The sequence below is a fragment of the Nerophis lumbriciformis genome, linkage group LG02, assembly GCF_033978685.3.
Source record: "Nerophis lumbriciformis linkage group LG02, RoL_Nlum_v2.1, whole genome shotgun sequence".
NCBI classification, from domain to species: domain Eukaryota; kingdom Metazoa; phylum Chordata; class Actinopteri; order Syngnathiformes; family Syngnathidae; genus Nerophis; species Nerophis lumbriciformis.
In genome coordinates this window covers 48,838,907-48,859,355 of record NC_084549.2, presented here as the reverse complement: position 1 = coordinate 48,859,355, position 20,449 = coordinate 48,838,907, and the positions used below count along the sequence as shown (strand labels likewise).

Sequence of the window (20,449 nt, the reverse complement as noted above, 5' to 3'; positions counted from 1 at the left end):
GACATCAGAGACATATACTTCCCACAAATTGCAAATACACAAAGAGAGAAAACATGACAATTAACAAAAAAACTCCCAGGCCTGTTGGGGGAAGTAAAGCAATGTGCAAACACAGCAGCAAGATGTGTGAGGTGTTGTGACAAGACAAGGACATCCAATGGAATACAACCACCATAAAGACTATCAACCATATGAGTATTCCTGCACTATTTGTACTACATGGATATATTTACTTTCATGTATACATATATGCATCTATATTGAAAGGTATTGCACAATTGTCTAGTTTATTAGGTTTTTATTATGTTTGATACATTTTAATTGTTTTGATTGTGTTTTAATGCTGGCTTTGGCAATGTAAACGCATGTTTCCCATGTCAATAACATCAAAATCAGAATCAGAATCAGAATAGTTTTATTGCCATTGTTTGAGAACGGGTTCACAAACTAGGAATTTTTCTTGGTGCAATCGTGCAACAATAACACAGATTTGGTAATAACAAGAGCTGTAACTGAGCTATCAGATCTTGTTATAGACTTAGAAGGAATTCAATGAATTCTGTTAGGAGTTATTGTTCATGTGCCTGATGACCGAGGGGAAAACTGTTCAGAGAATAGTTTGTGTCCAGGGTGGGAAGAGTCAGCTGTGAGCCGAACCACACGCCTCCTGGTCCTGGAGGAGAACAAGTCCTGGAGAGATGGGAGCTTGCAGCCAACCACCTTCTCAGCAGCACGTACAATGCGCTGCAGTCGATGCTTATCCTGGACTGTGGCCCCGGGGAACCACACGGTGATGGAGGAGGTCAGGATGGACTCGATGATGGCTGAGTAAAACTGCACCAGCATATCGGTCGGCACCTTAAGTTTCCTCAGCTGCCACAGGAAGTACATCCTCTGCTGGGCCTTCTTGATGAGGGAGCTGATGGTCGGCTCCCACTTGAGGTCTTGGGTGATGGTGGTGCCCAAAAAACGGAAGGAGTCCACAATGGATACGGGGGTGGGAGAGTCAATCAGGGTGAGGGGGGATGGTGGGGCTGACTTTCCTGAAGTCCATGATCATCTCCACTGTTTTCTGGGCGTTCAGCTCCAGGTTGTTGTGGCTGCACCAGGACGCCAGCCGGTCCACCTCTCTCCTGTAGGCGGACTCATTGCCATCCGAGATGAGCCCGATGAGGGTAGTGTCATCCGCAAACTTGAGCAGTTTTACGGACTGGTGACTGGAGGTGCAGCAGTTTGTATGCAGGGAGAAGAGCCAGGGGGAGAAGAGCCAGGGGGAGAGTACACAGCCCTGAGGAGTACCAGTGTTCGTGGTTCGACTGTCCGAGACAATCTTCCCCAGCCGCACATGCTGGAAGTCATTGATCCAACTGCAGAGGGAGTCGGGCATGCTGAGCTGGTAGAGCTGGTCTCGTAGCAGTCCAGGGAGGATGGTTGAAGGCAGAGCTAAAGTCCACAAACAGGATCCTAGCGTAGGTTCCTGGAGTCCAGATGCTCCAGGATGAAGTGGTGGGCCTGGTTCACTGCATCATCCACAGACCTGTTGGCTCTGTAGGCGAACTGCAGTGGGTCCTGGAGGGGGGCTGTGATGTCCTTGAGGTGGGTAAGGACCAAGCGCTCAAAGGACTTCATGACCACAGACGTCAGCGCAACCGGCCTGTAGTCATTAAGTCCTGTGATCCGTGCTTTCTTGGGGACAGAGACAGTGGTGGAGGTCTTAAAGCAGGACGGCACGCGGCATAGCTCCAGAGAGGTGTTAAAAATGTCAGTGAAGACAGGAGCCAGCTGATCCGCACAGTGTCTGAGAGTGGAGGGGGAGACACCATCCGGCCCGGGGGCCTTCCGCGTATTCAGCTTCAGCGTGCATCCTCCTCTTGGATGGAGAGGGCTTTTACAGTCCTATGATGTCCTCGGAGTCCTGTGATGTCCTTGGAGTCCTTTAACTCCTTAAATGAAGTGCTGCCGTTAGTGGGGAGGGTGATGGTAGGGGGAGCAGAGCTTTGATGAGCTGAAGGCCGTTCATGACGACAGTAATGTGTGTTGAGGCCCTGAGCGAGAGTCCGGTCATTCAGGGCCTGGGAGGTTTTGGGCTTATAGTTCGTAAGGGCTCTTAGCCCTCTCCAAAACGGCCGCAGAATCATTGGAGCGGAACTGTTCCGGTAGACGGTTAGAGTCCACAGATTTAGATTTAGGGGGGGGGGGGAACACGCGTCTTTTCGTGTCTTCCTCGCCAGTTTCGGGTCCTAAATGGCTGTCAACGTGTACCAACTTGTCCGAATACCTACTCAGACGTCTCATGTCCAGGTAACATGCATGATTTAAGATCTAGAATAAATGTTCAGGGAGCAAGGAAGCGAGAAAGCAGCAGACCATTCGATGATGTAAACATAGGCATAAAAGCTTGTGATCACGGCGCCGCTATAAATAGTTTTTCTGTGTTAGCACTTACAATAACAATATCACTAATACTTTGTTAATATTTGAATGGTTATTTATTGGATGTTATGGACCTATTGGCTTTGCTGTACGCGAACTTTACTTTACAAGTTAGAATGACAGTCAGCTGTTTTGGATACGAATGCTGTTGGACTTCCAGCTAATGGGATTGACAAGCAATACTCTTTGCTTTGTGTCATAAGAAAGGTGCAACATTATCTCATGTAGTCCTTATTTAACGACAGATCATGAAGTGTCGTTCCATTTGTGTAGATGAAGCTTGGCTCGACGGTGTGCGCGACCCGCACCCGAGCGGCTGAAAAAACATGATGTATTCTTCCCCTTGTTACTGTTAAGGACAATGTACACTTCATCGCACATGTATCTCTACATTGTTAATTATTTATTTAACAATGTAGAGATACATGTGCATTTGCGTTATAATTCCAATAGTGTCCGTGTGCTTTAGGCACTTAAACATTCAGAGGTTTCCTTGACTCGTTAGTGCGTGCTGATTTTAGATATACCGTATTTTCCGCACTATAAGGCGCACCTAAAAACCACACATTTTCTCAAAAGCTGACAGTGCGCCTTATAACCCGGTGCGCTTTATTACGATTCATTTTCATAAAGTTTCGATCTCGCAACTTCGGTAAACAGCCGCCATCTTTTTTCCCGGTAGAACAGGAAGCGCTTCTTCTTCTACGCAAGCAACCGCCAAGGAAAGCACCCGCCCCCATAGAACAGGAAGCGCTTCTTCTTCTACTGTAAGCAACCACCCGCCCCCGGAAGAAGAAGAAAAAACGCGCGGATATCACCGTACGTTTCATTTCCTGTTTACATCTGTAAAGACCACAAAATGGCTCCTACTAAGCGACAAGGATCCGGTTCATAAAAAGACGCAATCTCTCCATCCGCACACGGATTACTACCGTATTTCACAGCAACTGATATTCCTGTGAACCGCACTGTGGAACGGGAGCACGTACGGTGAATATTCGCACCACAGGGAATGAGAAGTCATCCTTCACTGTGGTTCTAGCTTGCCATGCTAACTTCCACCCATGGTGATATTCAAAAGGAAGACCTTGCCAAAAGAGACCTTTCCAGCCGGCGTCATCATAAAAGCTAACTCGAAGGGATGGATGGATGAAGAAAAGATGAGCGAGTGGTTAAGGGAAGTTTACGCGAAGAGGCCGGGTGGCTTTTTTCACACAGCTCCGAAGGCGAACACACCTTCACTAAGACGGGCAGACAGCGCCGGACGACATACGCCAACATTTGCCAGTGGATCGTAAATGCCTGGGCAGATATTTCGGTCACAACTGTGGTCCGAGCTTTCCGGAAGGCAGGATTCACAGAACTACTGGACAACAACAGCGACACTGACTCCGATGACTTCTACGAGACGGAACCGGCCATTTTGGATCCCACGCTTGCGCAACTTTTCAATTCGGACACCGAAGACGAAGAATTCGAAGGATTTACGAATGAAGAATAACTTCAGAAGGTGAGCGCTATGTTTATTTTGTGTGTTGTGACATTAACGTTCGAGCAACATTATGTTGCTATTGCTCTACACCATTTTGAATTTTACTATGTTTGTGATTGCACATTTGCGTACATTTTGGGACAGAGTTGTTAGAACGCTGGTTTTCAATATATTATTAAAGTTTGACTGAACTATCTGACTGTTTTTTTGACATTCCCTTTAGCGCAGCGTAGGCGCGGCTTATAATCCGGGGCGGCTTATTGGTGGACAAAGTTATGAAATATGTAATTCATTGAAGGTGCGGCTAATAATCCGGTGCGCCTTATAGTGCGGAAAATACGGTAATGTACACGTCACTGCACATGTAATACATCACTATGTTGCTAATTAAACATGTTATAATTCCACAAGTGTTGGGTTTCAGCAGCACAGGCGGGCGTGCACGCTATAAACACTTAAAAAAGATACATAATATTTCCAGGGCTCTATGTACGTGCAGGCTGGTTTTAAATATAATGTTCATGTCATGGTACGTCTAGTATATTAAAATAAACATAATAGAGGTGTAATGCCACCAAGTCAGCCGTGGCTGCTGTTCCAGGCTTCTGATTGGACAAAATGTGCATGACAGCTAGTGTATGTGTTTATGTGGACATAGACAGTTTTGAAACTACACTTGTGCGGGTGGAGATCACATGTGCTTTTGAAACTACCCGTGTTGGTGGTATGGACTCTGCAGGGTTGGGCGGGGGCGGGCCGGGGCTGGCTTTGTTTGGCGGGGGCTAGACTCGCGTGGCGTCACGTTAAAGTAGTCTGGTGTGGGTCACGGGCCGTGAGGGGAGGGCAAAGAGGGGGGTGTGGCGGCCTCCTGGCTGTACTTCCTGGTTGTACCCTACATGGACTGGGGGGGTTGTCCGGGCCCTCTACTCCTTCTACTTATAGGACACACAGTCACACATACATAAGACTTTGGGGGATTGTCCTGCGGGGAAGCATGACGGGGGGATGAGGATGCCGCCTATGGGGCTCCAGTCCTCCTGTCTTGTCCCCTGCTCGTCCATCCCTCAATCTTATCTGCATATTAGACACTTAGGATTTGGGGGTCTCGGCTTGGTTGGGACCCACCATGACCTTGATGTCCCCCAATTTTAATCGCATTATTAGTTCCCAAAAGCATACATATCTCACTCACGCTACAGTACACACATCAATAGGGGCTGGAGGTCAGCTGTAACGGCTGACCTCCTAATTTTAACTAAACAGTAGACACTCTGGGGGCCTTGTACACATGCATGGGGGGGTTGGGGTTCGGGAGTACAGCGCACCCCTCATTGCCTCCTCGGCCGGCGTGGGTTGCGGGGACTGTGGTCTGGTGGCCTGCCGGGCTTTTATTTATTTAATTTTTTCTTTTTTTTGTTTGTTTTTCTTTTATTATTTGTATTTTTGTTATTTACTTATTCTATTTTAATGTATTTTTTAAATTGGTCTTATTATTTTATTATTTATTTGTGGGTGGCGTTGCGCGGGTCTCGCTTCCTGTTGGGTGGGATCCGTGCCCGTGTGGCCCGAACTTGCGCTGTGGGGTCTCTGTTGGTGACTTGATGCGGTGGCGGGGCGGCCCCCATGTCTGGTCTGGATGCTGTGTCTCGGTTGCTTGGGCAGTGGTGTGTTTGTGCGGGTTTGGGTTGGGGTGGTGGGGTCTTTTGGTGGGGGAGGTGTTAGTGTCTCTTGTTTGCGTGTTGGCGTTTGGGCTGACTGGCGAGCTGGCGCTGGCTGGCTGTGATCCTGTTGGCGTGTGGTTGCCGGTCAGTTTTTTTCGATCGCTTTGATGTGATTGAGTGGTGCTTGCTGCCGTTTGTTTGTGGTGTGGGCGCCCCTGGCTGCTGGGTCTGGTGCAGGGGGGTGGCTGATGTGATGCTGATGCCTTTGTTTGTCGTAGGAGCCTTACTACTAAAAAACAAGTTGTCTAGTGTTCACTATTTTATTTAAGGCCAAAATTGTTCTTCGATTGCAAAAAGAAACATATGTTTACTGCACTGTAAATTTTTTGGTTAAAATAAAGCCAATATTACAATTTTTTTGTGGTCCCCTTTATTTAGAATAGTATCAAATACATGTTGGTAAAGTACCAAAATATTGGTATCGGGACAACCCTACCACAAATACAGTTATCATTGACACTCTTTAAACTCTTACTGTTGTTCCTGTCTGCATATTTGTTAAAATGCTAACTTTTTAAAATGATTGTTTACATAATTTAGATGATTTTATTTTTGTAGAATTGGCTACCGGCAGGGCAGAACGGTGGAACAGGGGTTAGTGCGTCTGCCTCACAATACGAAGGTCCTGAGTAGTCGTGAGTTCAATCCCGGTCTCGGGATCTTTCTGTGTGGAGTTTGCATGTTCTCCCCGTGACTGCGTAGGTTCCCTCCGGGTACTCCAGCCTCCTCCCACCTCCAAAAACATGCACCTGGGGATAGGTTGATTGGCAACACTAAATGGGCCCTAGTGTGTAAATGTGAGTGTGAATGTTGTCTGTCTATCTGTGTTGGCCCTGCGATGAGGTGGGGACTTGTCTAGGGTGTACCCCGCCTTCCGCCCTATTGTAGCTGAGATAAGCTCCAGCGCCCCCCGCGACCCCGAAGGGAATAAGCAGTAGAAAATGGATGGATGGATGGATGGCTACCGGCAGTTTGCATCTCTCATTTCATAAAAAAAAATAATTCAAGTTTAAATTGTGCTCCATTACTTTACCCAAGAAGAAACACACTGTGATTATGCCGTACTGTTATTCATTCAAACATATTCTAATACAAAAAATTCCATGATTACCATGATCGCTTTAAGTTCCTGAAAAGCAGAGTTCGAGGGCATCTTGTTCATCTGGCAAGAAGGAAATATGACAAATGTGACAAAAACAAGGTTAATAATGACAACAAATTCAAATTGTATCATTTTCAAAAGATGACAGAAATGTGTACCAATTTCTGTAAATTTTTAGGTACCAACCAAATCCCGTCGGTACTGCCAGGTACAGATTCACATAAAATGAAATGGTACCATATTAAACGGTAGACTAAACACCAGCTTAAACACTTGTCGTGTTCGTAGCGGACTGTCTTTAAGTAATGTTGTAATTTTCCATGCCAAAAAAGCAAGCATTCCTGATTAAAATCACTCAAAAGTAAAACTTAACTGTTCAAAATGCACTGGCTTAATGCTAATTTATTTTGGGTATGCCATATACAGTACATGCTACTGATTAGCATTAGTGATTTTAAATGGCAATTTCAACACCTCCAAATTTGTTAATGAAAACTACAACTAAGATGCATGTTACATTTAAACTTCCGGTGTGTAATTAGCACAATACTTACAGTATAAACTTGGACTCAACAAAAGACAAAACTGACACATTCAGATTAATGACAAAGACGACTGTAAATGTTAATACAACCTATTTTTTTAATGTAACATTTAAATGTTAGTGAGCTGTTAAAATATAACTATGCTGTTCAGTTGTTATACGTGTTCTTACATTTCTGAGTACCATTTGCACACATTTCAGTTTGTCCCACCGTAGGTGTGTTTCCGTAGTCAGGAAGTAGTAGTCGTTTACATAAAAAAAAAAAGTGTGCAAAAATGTTGCATTGGTAATTGATAATTCAACCTGCATTCATTTGTCCACAAAGTAGAAGCCGGATTATTGATTATTGTTATTTAGCAGCAGGTATATCCAGCCAAACAGGATGCAGTAAACTTACTCTCCTTGCTTTTTAGGGACGCACCTCATTTTTCGATTGAAAACGTTAAACTTTTATCTACAACTTTTGTTTAAAATCACAGTAACTAGTAGAATGCAACCATTTCAAGGTTCAAGGTTCAAGAGTTTTATTCGTCACATGCAGAGTACACCACAGTGAAATGCTTTTTTCCATGCTCTTCAGATATTGCGTACAGTGGGATCCAAACACTGCGATGAGGTGGCGACTTGTCCAGGGTGTACCACGCCTTCCGCCCGATTGTAGCTGAGATAGGCTCCAGCGCCCCCGCGACCCCAAAGGGAATAAGCGGTAGAAAATGGATGGATGAATGGGATCCAAACACTAGTTGCTGAATCTAATAAACTAAATACAAAAAATACAACAATTTGAATAGCTCTGATATACATTAATTACAAGACAATAAGTTGCACAATAAGAACCCAGTAGTTATGGTAGAAGTATCAGTACAAGTAAAAGTACAGTAGTCACATACAGTACCAGTGCAATGTCAAATAGTATAACAGTATATACAGTATACACAGTATATACAGTATAGGAAGTAATAAATATTAAGGTGTCTACAGTTCTTTTGGCAGTTGAGTAGTGACAGTAGTTGTCAGGTGCAAACACTGATGACATCTATTACTCAGACAAGAAGCAAGGAATCAATCAGAGACAGAGTTCAATTTAGCTCATGAGGAGACACGTGTTTTGGGCTGTACTCTAGTTACAGATCCAAACTACGTTCTAAAAAAAAGCCCACGTGCCTCCTCTATTTATTAGGAAATGGCCCTATTACATCAGGTGACTGAGGGAAGGGGGGTAATCTCGACAACTCCAGTAAGACACAATATATGGTTATACAAAAATGCAAATATGTTGACACTTGGTGCAATCGCCCAGTCTCTGCTTTGTCTGGTCTTGGAACCAAATGTTCGGCCTTGGCAGCCAGCAGGCCGAGTCTGGACACAACACTGATAAAGAGGCTTGCAATCTTTCGGATTGCTAGCTCTGCACAAATTGACAATACTTTATAGTATGGCCCTTAAGCATAAAGTTATGATGATAATATATACATACGTTATATACATACGTAATTATTCTAACAGTAGTATGAACAGAGGTAATGGAACAGTATGACTTCTTTATACTCTTGTTTTTACATAATTTACAATGAAAAACAATATTTACAGTCATTGAATGAAGAGTATTGTAGTCCGGTAATTACAGTGGTAAGTAAAGTGATTCTTGTGTGTGCGGTTTTGTGCAATTGTGATAAGTGTTAATCAGCGGTGCAGTTGAGCAGTCTAATGGCTTGGGGATAGAAGCTCCTCCTGAGTCTCTCCGTGCTGGCCATGAGACTCCGGTAGCGCTTGCCTGACTGCAGCAGTGAGAAGAGGCAGTTGCTTGGGTGGCTAGAGTCCCTCACTATCCTCTAGGCCAGGGGTCCTCAAGTACAAATCTTGAAGGTCCACAAATGTTTTTTGGAAACAGGCTGGGTCCGTTTATTATCGGTCAAGCTTATATAATAGCAGGAGGTAGGTAGTTTAACATTTTCTTAAAATTAACAAAAATAAAATAAATATCCAATAAAATACATGAAATATTTTCTTTGAAACAAAAATAAATAAGAACTTTGAAAAAATTTGTCCTCTGCATTTGACCCATCCCTTGATCACCCCCTGGGAGGTGAGGGGAGCAGTGGGGAGCAGTGGGCAGCAGCGGCGCTGCGCCCGGGAATCATTTTTGGTGATTTAACCCCCAATTCCAACCCTTGATGCTGAGTGCCAAGCAGGGAAGAATGCTGGTATGAGCTTTTAAACATAACCCGTTAACTGCTGCCAATCAAATGGTGAATAAGATACTCTTTAGGGTTCATATGTTTGTAAATCTGACTGTGTTGAAGTCAGTGCCTCACCAGCCATCAACCTCACCGCACGTTACTGCTCTGTTGCTATTTGTTGTTGTGTCATAGATTTAACAAAAATCTTGCTTGATGTTTCATATGGCTTTTTCAGCCTCGTGATTTCTTTTTTTCTTAGCTCTGAATCATGAGGAAATGTCTCTTCAAATTCGCGGTGCTCTTTCAGATAGTGACGTTTCAGATTTTCACTTTTCACCAGAGCAACAGTAGTGTTGCATAGTAGACACATTGGTCTGGTACTTGCAGTAGGTAGGATGAAAACATATTGCTCTGTCCATTCTTCCTTGAAACGTCGGTTTTCCCTGTCCACCTTTCTTTTACCAGCCTGAGCCAACTTGGAGCATGCCATTGTGATTTGATTCACATTCAGTGACTGACAAGTGAACAGTTAGCGAAGTAGCGATACGAGACAACTGTGTGCCTGCAGCGAAAGGTTCCATGCACTGTGCACATGACCCAGGCGGTAACAGCCTATCAGCGCGTCGTTGTGAAAGAGATGACAACCCATACCCCGGAATTAGCCAATCAGAGTGGCGTTCTCTCGCTCTCACTCCGTCTCTCTCTGAGAGAGAGAGAGAGAGAGAGAGAGAGAGACGGAGTGAGTGAGACACGAGAAGTGTAAACGAAACGTGGAGATATTTGACTAAAAACAACAAAGAACGTTGACTTGCGCTAGCGATAACTCACAGATAAATACAATTATTATATTTTTTTTATAATAATTATAATTATAATAATAAAAAAAACATTTTTTTTTTTTTTTACTATAATTCGTGCTGGGTCCGGACGGACACGTCGCTGGGTCCGGACATGGACCGCGATCCGCCTGTTGAGGATCACTGCTCTAGGCCTTGGATCTACACCGCCTGGTGTATATATTGCAGATGGTTGGGAGCACACCTCCGATGGTGCGCTCAGCTGATCTGGCCACTCTCTGCAGTCTGTTGCAGTCGTGTGCGGTGCTACTCCCAAACCAGGAGGTGATGTTTCTAGTCATGACACTCTCTGTTGTGCATGGGAAGAAGCTTCTGAGGATCTTGTGGTTTAGCTTGAACTTCCTGAGTCCCCTGAGGAAGTAGAGACGCTGTCGTGCCTTTTCACCACGTTGTCTATGTGTGTGGTCCAGGACAGGTATTCTGATATTGTCACTCCAAGGTATTTGAAGTTGGTCACTCTCTCGATCGGCGTCCCGTCTATGCTGAGTGGACTGTAGTTCCTTGCCCCCCGTCTCCTAAAATCCACTATGATCTTCTTGGTCTTGCTGACGTTTAGGGCGAGGTGGTTCTCCTGACATTATAGTGCCAGGTTCTTCACTCAGCAGGTAGGCAGTCTCATCGTTACCGGAGATCAGGCCCACCACAGCTGTGTCGTCAGCAAATTTTACAATGGATTTGGTGGTGTTTTTAGCCACACAGTCATGTGTGTAGAGTGAATAGAGGAGGGGGCTCAGAACACAGCCCTGGGGGGCACCGGTGTTGAGGATGATGGGTGATGAGGTGCAGTTCCCTGCTCTCACCACTTGTGGTCTGCCTGTCAGGAAATCCAGGACCCACTGACAGAGGGTTGAGTTCAAGCCCAGGTCCTTGAGCTTGATGACGAGTTTGGATGGGACTACGGTGTTGAATGCTGAACTGTAGTCTACGAACAGCATTCTCACATAGTTCCCCTGCCTTTTGTCCAGGTGTGTCGTGGCGGTATGCAATACGTGTGCGATTGCATCGTCGGTTGACCTGTTGGGGCGGTATGCAAATTGCAGGGGGTCTATAGTGGGGGGGAGGGAGGAGCATATGTGGTCTTTGATTAGCTTCTCAAAGCACTTCGTGGCTATGGGGGTGAGGGCTACGGGGCGGTAGTCGTTGAGGCAGGCAGGGGAAGATTTCTTTGGAACAGGGACAATGGTGGATTTTTTCAGACAGGTGGGGTTGACGGACTGTTCAAGGGACAGATTGAATATGTCTGTGAATACCGGTGCCAGTTGGTCAGCACAGACTTTTAGGACGCAACCGGGGAAGCCGTCTGGCCCTGTGGCTTTCCTGGTATTCACCCTCTTAAAGGTTCTCTTCACGTCATGTTCTGTTATTCTGAATGCTGAGTCTCCATTGCCAGTGGCCATACCCTCTTTTGCGGCGCCATGAAGGCTGCTGTTTGATTTTGCAGCCTCAAACCGTGCATAAAAGGTATTTAGCTTATTTGCCAGGGAGACATCAGCATTCACCATGGAGGGGCTGCCTTTGTAGTCTGTCATGGTTCGGAGTCCTTGCCATACAGCTCTGGAGTCAGCCTGCTGAAATTGAAACTCCATTTTGTCTCTGTATCTTCCCTTTGCCTGCTTCACTACACGCCTGACGTCATAGCACGCTGCCTTGTACGCGTGCATGTCGCCGGTCGCACGCCCTCTGCTGTAGATTGAGGTGCGCGCTTTCAAAGCCTCTCGGACCGATCTATCAACCCAGGGCTTCTGATTTGGAAAAACCCGTTGTGTATGTGGGGACTATTTCCTCGACCAGTTTACCACGAAGTCCAGCACAGTGTCTGTATATTTGTCAATGTTGCCTGTGCCCTCGCGGAACACGCTCCAGTCTGTACAATCTAGCGCGTCCTGAAGCGCGCTCTCTGAGTTCACAGACCAACGCTTGACTTCTCGCGTCACCACGGGGGCGCGCTTCAAACTTTGTTTATACACGGGTACGAATAAGATGGCGGAGTGATCTGATTTACCGAAGGCTGATAAAGACTGACTTAAAGCCGCATTTGAACTGCGAGTAGCAGTGGTCTAGTATATTATCGCCTCGGGTAGGACAGGTCACGTATTAACGTTGGTAATACCGCTTCAAGTTTCGCCTTATTAAAGTCCCCAGCAACCACAATAGCGGCATCAACATGAGCTGTCTGGAGTTTATTTACCTGGTCGTAGAGCTCCGAAAGCGCGGTCTCAATGTTGGCCTGGGGTGGAATGTATACGCCGATGAGTATAACTGATGTTAGCTCCCTTGGTAGGTAGAACGGGCGGCATTTGATGATGAGAAACTTCAGGTCCGGTGAGCAGTGTTCCCCTATCTTCTCCACACTGCTCGGTCCACACCAGTGTTTATTCACCATATAACACACGCCTCTGCCTCTCGATTTCCCTGGCGACTCGTTCCTGTCGCTCCGGTACACGGAGAAGGGCTCCAGGCTGATGGCGTGGTCTGGAACCTCCGATGTGAGCCAGGTCTCTGTGAAACACAGGACGTTACAGTCCCTGATGTCCCGCTGGATCTTAATCCTCGCCCTGATGTCGTCCAGCTTGTTCTCAATTGACTGGACGTTGGAGAGCAGGATAGAAGGGAGAGGCGTACGACTCGCACGTCTTCTCACGCGGTTCCTTATTCCCCCTTGGCTGCCACAGTATCGATGGTGTGTCCACCATTGTCCTTTGTTGTTGTTACCGGCATTAAGATGGACTCTCAATTCTGCCCGCAGTTCCTTCAAGAGGTCCGAGCTTCGTTGAAGTTGGTGAGTTGTTTTTTGAATTCATGTCCAAAAGAGTCTGTCGGTCGTAAACAATTGTTGTGCCGTTGGTCGAAGTAAAACAAACAAAAAAAACTACACAAATTAACCAAAATACGCAAATCTTGTGACGAGAGCGTGGAGAGGCAGCCGAACGGAGCAGCGCCATCTTTGTTGAAGTTAATGACAAAATTCTTAAATAAAATGTGTCAAGGACAAATTAATTTGCTAACAGTCTGCGACGTCATCACTTGTGTTTTTCGGACATACACAAAGATACATGTGTCAGCGCGACTGGTAACTGCGGAGAAACAGGGAAAAATGTGATAACTAAACACGCCAAAGACACAAATAACTTGCATGATTTGCAAAGTGGATCTTGCTTTAAAAGGCAGTAGGGGATGAGATGTAGGAACATTTTAAACAGAGAGACTAAGTTGTGTGAGAAATAGATTTAACTATTATTTGGTCAAAGTCCGCCAGCTAAACTTGTCTATAAAACTGTGTCCATCTTTCTAAAAACATCTATCATCATCACAAAATATGTCTAATTCTTTAAGAAGCTAGATTGATTTGTTTTTGTGGAAAAAAAATATTTTTTTGTTTTTAGCAGCGCTTTTCCTGTCCTTGCTTAAAAATGATTTATTTAATTTTTGTAACAGCACAGTGTGGATAAATATTTCTGAATGAGATTTTATTGTTAGCACAGGTGTAAAAATATTTCAAGCTATGGCTACATTAGACCCACTTAATACGGAATAATCCGATTATCCGAGTTGTCGACTAATCTTGAAGAGTATATGACAAGTCAACTATAAAAACATTTGTTAATTGCAGCACTATCAACTAGCAAAATAAACCTTGTTGTCAGCAGATCAGACGATCACTGTTTTAACCCTCATGCATCTGCTCACCACATACATTATTCACCTGTATACACAGGGCTGCCAAATTTCAGAAAATGACACTTGAGACTTTAGTGGCATGATGTGTTCGAAAAAATTTAGCCTTTTCAACACCGATTTGGTTTTAACGTTGATTTAAGTTGAGGACATTAGAGTAGTGCGCGCTTTCATGTCTCCAAAACATCCCAAAACATCCCTAAATTTGCCGCAAGTCGCTTTGGAGAAAGAAAGTCACTAGGAGGAGTGAGAAGGACACAAGTTTTAACGAGAAAGTTGCCAAGGTGACACACTGTGTGTGTGAAAGATAGAAACGCCAAGACCCGTGTTATGTTGCTTCTTATTAGATTATTAAATTGCGTGGTGCCTTCCGTGTTTAGCTAGATTTAGGCACAATAACTTATGGATCGGTCTGGGATTGCTTCTTCCAGTCAGTCAATCAGAATTACTCGGACTACGGCAAGTCGCGAGGAAAAAAGTTTATTATTATGAAAAAAAGTATATAGAATATGAAATGGGGAAATATAAGCATGAGAAATGTAAAGTGTGGCATGTGGTGACAGAATGGGTTGAATTGGGTAACTATTGCGCTCAAAGCGTGAGGCTTGGCCACTATCATGTTAGTCAGCTATCAGCTAGTCACCACTGATTTCGTTTCAGTAAAAATATATTTTTTTAAATACTGCAACGGTGGTGATAAAAAATACTTCGAATTGTGGTCGCTATTTTGTTATGCTCAGACAGCGTCTTCTGACAAGATGCCGGTTTTCCTGGGTAAACAGGGAGAGGTGAAAGAAAATGTAGGAAAAATAACATTTTAATTTGAGACCTTTTGAATTTCTGAGGGACCCAATCGAATCACCACTTGTGGGTCCCTGGGACTCACAACATTGAATATATATATTTGTCTATATTTTTCACAATTACTAATTATCTTGAATAAACATTGTTTTTAGGTCCAACAAATTAGATTTGCATTCCGGCTTATCAATCAACGCTGTCTTGTACACGCGTACACTTGCGTGCACACATACAAAAGCAGTCCAAGAGATGCAACTAACAATTTGCTTATGCTGTTTGTTATGATATAATATAAATTTGATGATGGCTGACGTTAGCTAGCCAAATTGCTATCATTATCTAACAACACACAAAGCTAATGTGCGTGTGTATTTTACATGTGGGCGTAGTTTACATCATTACATAATAAAAGCTGTAATAAGAGGGAATATTTAAGCTTAAAATACTTTAGAAAGTCAGCGCCCTTTAGGCATTTGCGTAAATGTTGCAAACAGTCCCTTTAATTGAAGAGTAAAAGTGTTGACTTTTGCATCATCAATAACACATCTCCACATTGGTGAGCGATACCCAACCACGCCATCAGTGTGTGAATGTGTGTGTGTGTGAATGGGAGAATGTGGAAATAGTGTCAAAGCGCTTTGAGTTCCTTAAAAAGGTAGAAAAGCGCTAAACAAGTATAACCCATTTACCATTTACCAACGACAACAGAGGGAACAAGGTTAGCCAAGATGCAAACGACACAGCTAATGTTAGCGCCATCCCTCAGGCGATGATTGAGTTGACCAAGCTTTTGCAGAACAACTTACGCCTGTGGTTTTAGCACATGGAAGCTCAGTTCTAACTTAGAGGAATTATCCAAGATGTGATAAGGTATTTCCACGTTGCAAAAGTTGCCATTTCATGTCTACATGGCTCTAAATATGTTTAAAAAATGTATTTAGACTGTATTAAACATTTTCATGCTGCAACTATGAAAATATTCCATTTATTAAAAAAAAAAAAAATCCTACTTCTGAAACCAATAAACTGTAAACACGAGGGATTACTCTCTATTATATTATTATGGTGTGTATCAATTCTCAAAGAGAATCAATCAAGCTTAAAACGGCCAAATCGGTGTTGAAAAGGCCACATTTTTTTCTAACGCATCATGCCACTGAAATCTCACTTGTCATTTTCTGAAATTTGACATACCTATTAGATAAATTGGGGTCCTAAACAGAATTTATTTGGAGGCCTCCCCATTACAACATTTTTTACACTTTTTTATTTACCGTATTTTTCGGACCATTAGGATTATAAGACACACCGTCGATTAACCAGGGTTCTATTTTCATACACAAGACGCACCGACTATAAGGCGCATTAAAGGGGACATATTATGATTTTTTTTTTCTAGATTTAAAACACTTTCTTGTGGTCTCAAAACATGTAATGTTAGTTATTTGATCAAAATGTTGCATGGATTATGTTTTACAGACCATCTTTAAGTCACTTTCTGACTGTCTCTTCAGGATGCGCTGTTTTGTGGGCGGTCTTATTTACGTGGCTCCTCTTTGACAGCATCTTCTCCCCCTCATCTTTTGTTTTAGTTTTTACCACTTTGATAGCGAGTCAACTCACAGACTAAGTTGGAACTATACAGTACTATACTATACAGAAATGGCAACAACGGAAGATGAATGCCCCAAAACAAGCAGATAGAGAAAAAGAAGGAGCTTATTGAATATGGTGCAGACTACAATGACGGACGCGTGCAAATTCCCAGGACTTATGCAGATCCCAATAATGTCATTTTGGGGTTCTTATACACACCAGAATTATACCCGTATGTTAAAGCACAGTACGTTTGACTACGAAAGTCGTAATGCTCTTACAATCCATCAAGGGGTGCAGCTTTGAGCTACAAAGTCGTACTGAAAACCGATTTCTGAGCGCTCTATGTGATGTTCTATATTCTCAATGAAACATCAAAGTTTTGGTACTTGCTTGCATCATTTATAGAATAGGCATCAACCGGCAGTCCACATGTATCTCTACTGGACACACCAGTAGACTATGTACCAAATAAAATTGGTTCGAGGTCAGTAAGCACAACCAGAATTATTACGTTTATTAGGCGCACTGTCATTTTTTGAGAAAATGAAAAAAATTTAAGTGCGCCGCATAGTCTGATAAATGCGGTATGTGAAACTGTTTTTAAACTTTTTTAATTAAACTTGAATTCAATTTAATGGGCAAGAAATTGTTCAAAAATGTGTGCAAAATAAACATTTAAACTTCATCAAAACATAGCTTCCTGACACAACACGGACATGGGATCAAAACCAGTATAATTGTTGACAAGACTAGCCACAGGGTACACTGAGAATATCTATGGCTATGTTCCATTATATTCTTATCAGTGATGGCAATGGCTGAGAAAAGGTTGCAGTAAAAGGTGATATGAAGCGTCCTGTCATTCATGAACATTTTACATGAGCTTCTTCACGGATCATGGGACCCTGTCACATCTCATTAAAGCAGTGTCTGATTGCCAAACCTTTTTCCCACAGGAGAAACACTTGAATATCGATTTTATGTTTTTATAAGTCACCTGTTTCTTGCTGTGAGGTCTCTGCCTGACAGGCCGAAGCTGAACCCCGTTCTTGATCCTGTCCATCATTTTCTGCACTGCTTGCTGCCTGACGTCTACTTCTGTCGGACACACAAACACAATCCACAACATAATCAGTCCCTTGTGATGCTTTATCAGCAATCCAACACAACTTGTGTTGGATTGGACTTTGATTTGTCCATGTCTTGTCTTGTTTCATGACTTGTTTTGTTGTTTCCTATGTTTTGTTTCCATTTCCTTTCCAGCACTCTTAATTTCTAAGTCCACTTACTGTTTTGGAATGTCAGGATGTAAAACCAGTGAAGTTGGCACGTTGTGTAAATCGTAAATAAAAACAGAATACAATGATTTACTAATCCTTTTCAACCTATATTCAATAACGTAGACTGCAAAGACAAGATACTTAACGTTCGAACTGGAAAACTTTGTTATTTTTTGCAAATATTACCTAATTTGGAATTTGATGCCTGCAACATGTTTCAAAAAAGCTGGCACAAGTGGCAAAAAAGACTGAGAAAGTCGACGAATGCTCATCAAACACTTCTTTGGAACATCCCACAGGTGAATAGGCTAATTGGGAACAGGTGGGTGCCATGATTGGGTATAAAAGCAGCTTTCATGAAATGCTCAGTCATTCACAAAAAAGGATGGGGCGAGGGTCACCACTTTGTGAACAACTTTTATGAACAACATTTCTTAACCAGCTATTGCAAAGAATTTAAGGATTTCACCATCTACCGTCCGTAACATCATCAAAAGGTTCAGAGAATCTGGAGAAAACCTCCAGAGAACTTGACAGTTGATAACCAGTTGCGTCTTCTGAGTCCAAACAGGAGCTGTCTTCCTTCTTCTTAGCAGCATGTCAAAGGGGTGACTGACTGAAGCTCAAACATTTTGAGCATGTGCTCTGAGCAGGTGAACAGGTGAACTCAATCAAACCAATCTGTTGGAAGCAGGTGGAGATGTTCAGCCCTCAGCTCTCACTGTTGCCCCTTCAGGCCTGGAGTGTGCTCTACAAATCAGTGGTGTTTGTGCTGCTCTGTACTTTGACTTGACACCTCCCACTTGACCTCTTGGTTTTTTAAACCCAAGAAGGTCACATCATCATCTGTTCCGGCAAGTTTACCTTCAGTTTGCATGATGTTGTTCTTGTTCTTCAACTGGTATTAAAACAATGATCCGTCTGACGTCTCTGTGAAGAATGGTGGCCGGAATTTTACTTGAGTGCTGCTTTCCCTTCTTTTCAGCAGGTTTTGCAGAGGAGACTGGATAGCTGGGAAAAGTCCTGATGTGCACATCTCTCACAATGCCCTTGCTGTCAGCGTTTACTTTGGTCACTCTGGCGAGCCGGTATTGTCCCCTTAGGGCGTTCTGGTCAGCCATCCAGACAACATCTCCAATAGCCACATTTCTGTGGGCAGAGTGCCATTTGGATCTCACAAAGAGGTTCGGTCCAGCAAGCTGACTCCACTTCTTCCAGAATCGGTCAACTTCTGTTTGTATGGCCTTTAGTCTCTTGTAAGGGTAGCCTTCGAACTCAAAGCTAGCTGGATCTCCTTTGGGTCCAGCCCGTCCAAGCAGAAGTGAATTTGGACTGATGTATTCCACACAGTCCTCCCGGCTCTGGGTCCTGGCGTCAATGGGTCTCTCATTTGCAAGGTTGGAGGCTAAATACAAAAAAGTTTGGAACTCACTCCATGTAAAGACACCTTCACCTCCCAGACTGTGCAGGGCCCGCTTCACAGTGCGCACCGCCGCCTCTGCAGCTCCGTTCCTGTGAGTTGAGTCTGCGGGGTAGATTTTCCAGCTCCATCCTGTGCCATTCTTGGCGGCTTCACTCTCAATATTTGACCTTTCCAGCCGGTCAAGGAACAAATAGAGCTCTTTAAGGGCAGGTTTTGCACCCACAAAGTTTTTCCCAGGATCTGACCACAGCTTTTTTGGGTGCCCTCTCAGTGCTGTGAATCGCTGGTAGGCCAGCAGGAAGCCTTCAGCTGACTGGTCACTGACAACATCTGTGTGTATGGCTCTGGATGCCATGCAGCAGAAGACTATTCCCCATACTTTGAGTTTCACTTTCTTTCTCACCTCATCCTTCACTTCATAAGGTCTAAATAGGTCCACTGTTGTGTACTCAAAGGGATTAGCTGGTGTTATACGCTCAGGTGGAAGGTCACTCATGATTTGCTGGCATCTTTTAGCTCTGGCTTTTCTGCATGTAACACAGTTGTTCACAATCTTTTGAGCCACTTTAAGACCTTTTACCACCCATGCCTTCTTCCTCATCCGAAGGAGTGTACCTGCAATCTCTTCATGGTTGGCATTGTGTGCTTCTTGGGCAAGAAGAGTGGATACCCACGTATTATAAGGTATGATTGGCGCTGCTGATTTTTCTTCATTACAAATTTGATATCTTCCTCCACACAGCAAAAGTCCAGTCTATTCCTCTCTGAACACAGCAAGTCTATTCAGTGTGGTGTCCTGAAAGGTTATGTCTTCTTGGGCTGCAAGAAAAAGATCCCTGAGCACATCTTCACACTCGATGGTAGTGAGTACTGCTTGCTTGCACATTTGTGGTGATGTTTCCTGATATTTTAGCTTACTTGAGGCTGAGCGTTTGATAAGAGTTCACCACTTCCTGACTGCTCTCCATACCCAGGCAATGACTCGGACCAGCTTGGTCAGGCTGCTGAATTTCTTTATGTCCAGGATTCTTTGTACAGCAGAACCGGCAGGTGGTCTTCGGACTTGGATCTTGGACTCTTGTTCACAAGAACTGTGGTCATTTCCAGAGGTGTGGACTCGAGTCACATGACTTGGACTCGAGTCAGACTCGAGTCATGAATTTGATGACTTTAGACTCGACTTGACAAAATGTAAAAAGACTTGCAACTCGACTTAGACTTTAACATCAATGACTTGTGACTTCACTTGGACTTGAGCCTTTTGAATTGACATGACTTGACATGACTTGCTACTTTCCCCAAAACCCAAAGATGAAAAAGTTATTCGGGAGCGCTCCGTATT

General features: G+C 43.9%; 1 protein-coding gene across 6 annotated transcripts in view; it reads right to left on the bottom strand.

Annotated features, from left to right (window-relative positions):
* Positions 1-20,449, bottom strand: part of shtn1 (shootin 1) — a 177,509-nt gene that overhangs the window by 42,726 nt on the left and 114,334 nt on the right. For 3 of the 6 annotated variants that reach the window (XR_012051258.1, XM_061964012.1, XM_072916435.1), the window contains exons 14-15: positions 17,402-17,502; positions 6,758-6,808 (exon numbers count right to left, since the gene is read on the bottom strand). Coding sequence is in view for 5 of the 6 variants with exons in the window: in XM_061964012.1 (XP_061819996.1) it covers positions 6,758-6,808; positions 17,402-17,502 (152 nt within the window). In the remaining variant the exon portion in view is untranslated. Of the gene's footprint in view, positions 1-6,640; positions 6,809-7,667; positions 8,053-17,401; positions 17,503-20,449 lie in introns of those variants that run through there. The other 3 variants (XM_061964049.1, XM_061964087.1, XM_061964068.2) reach the window with 2 other exon arrangements.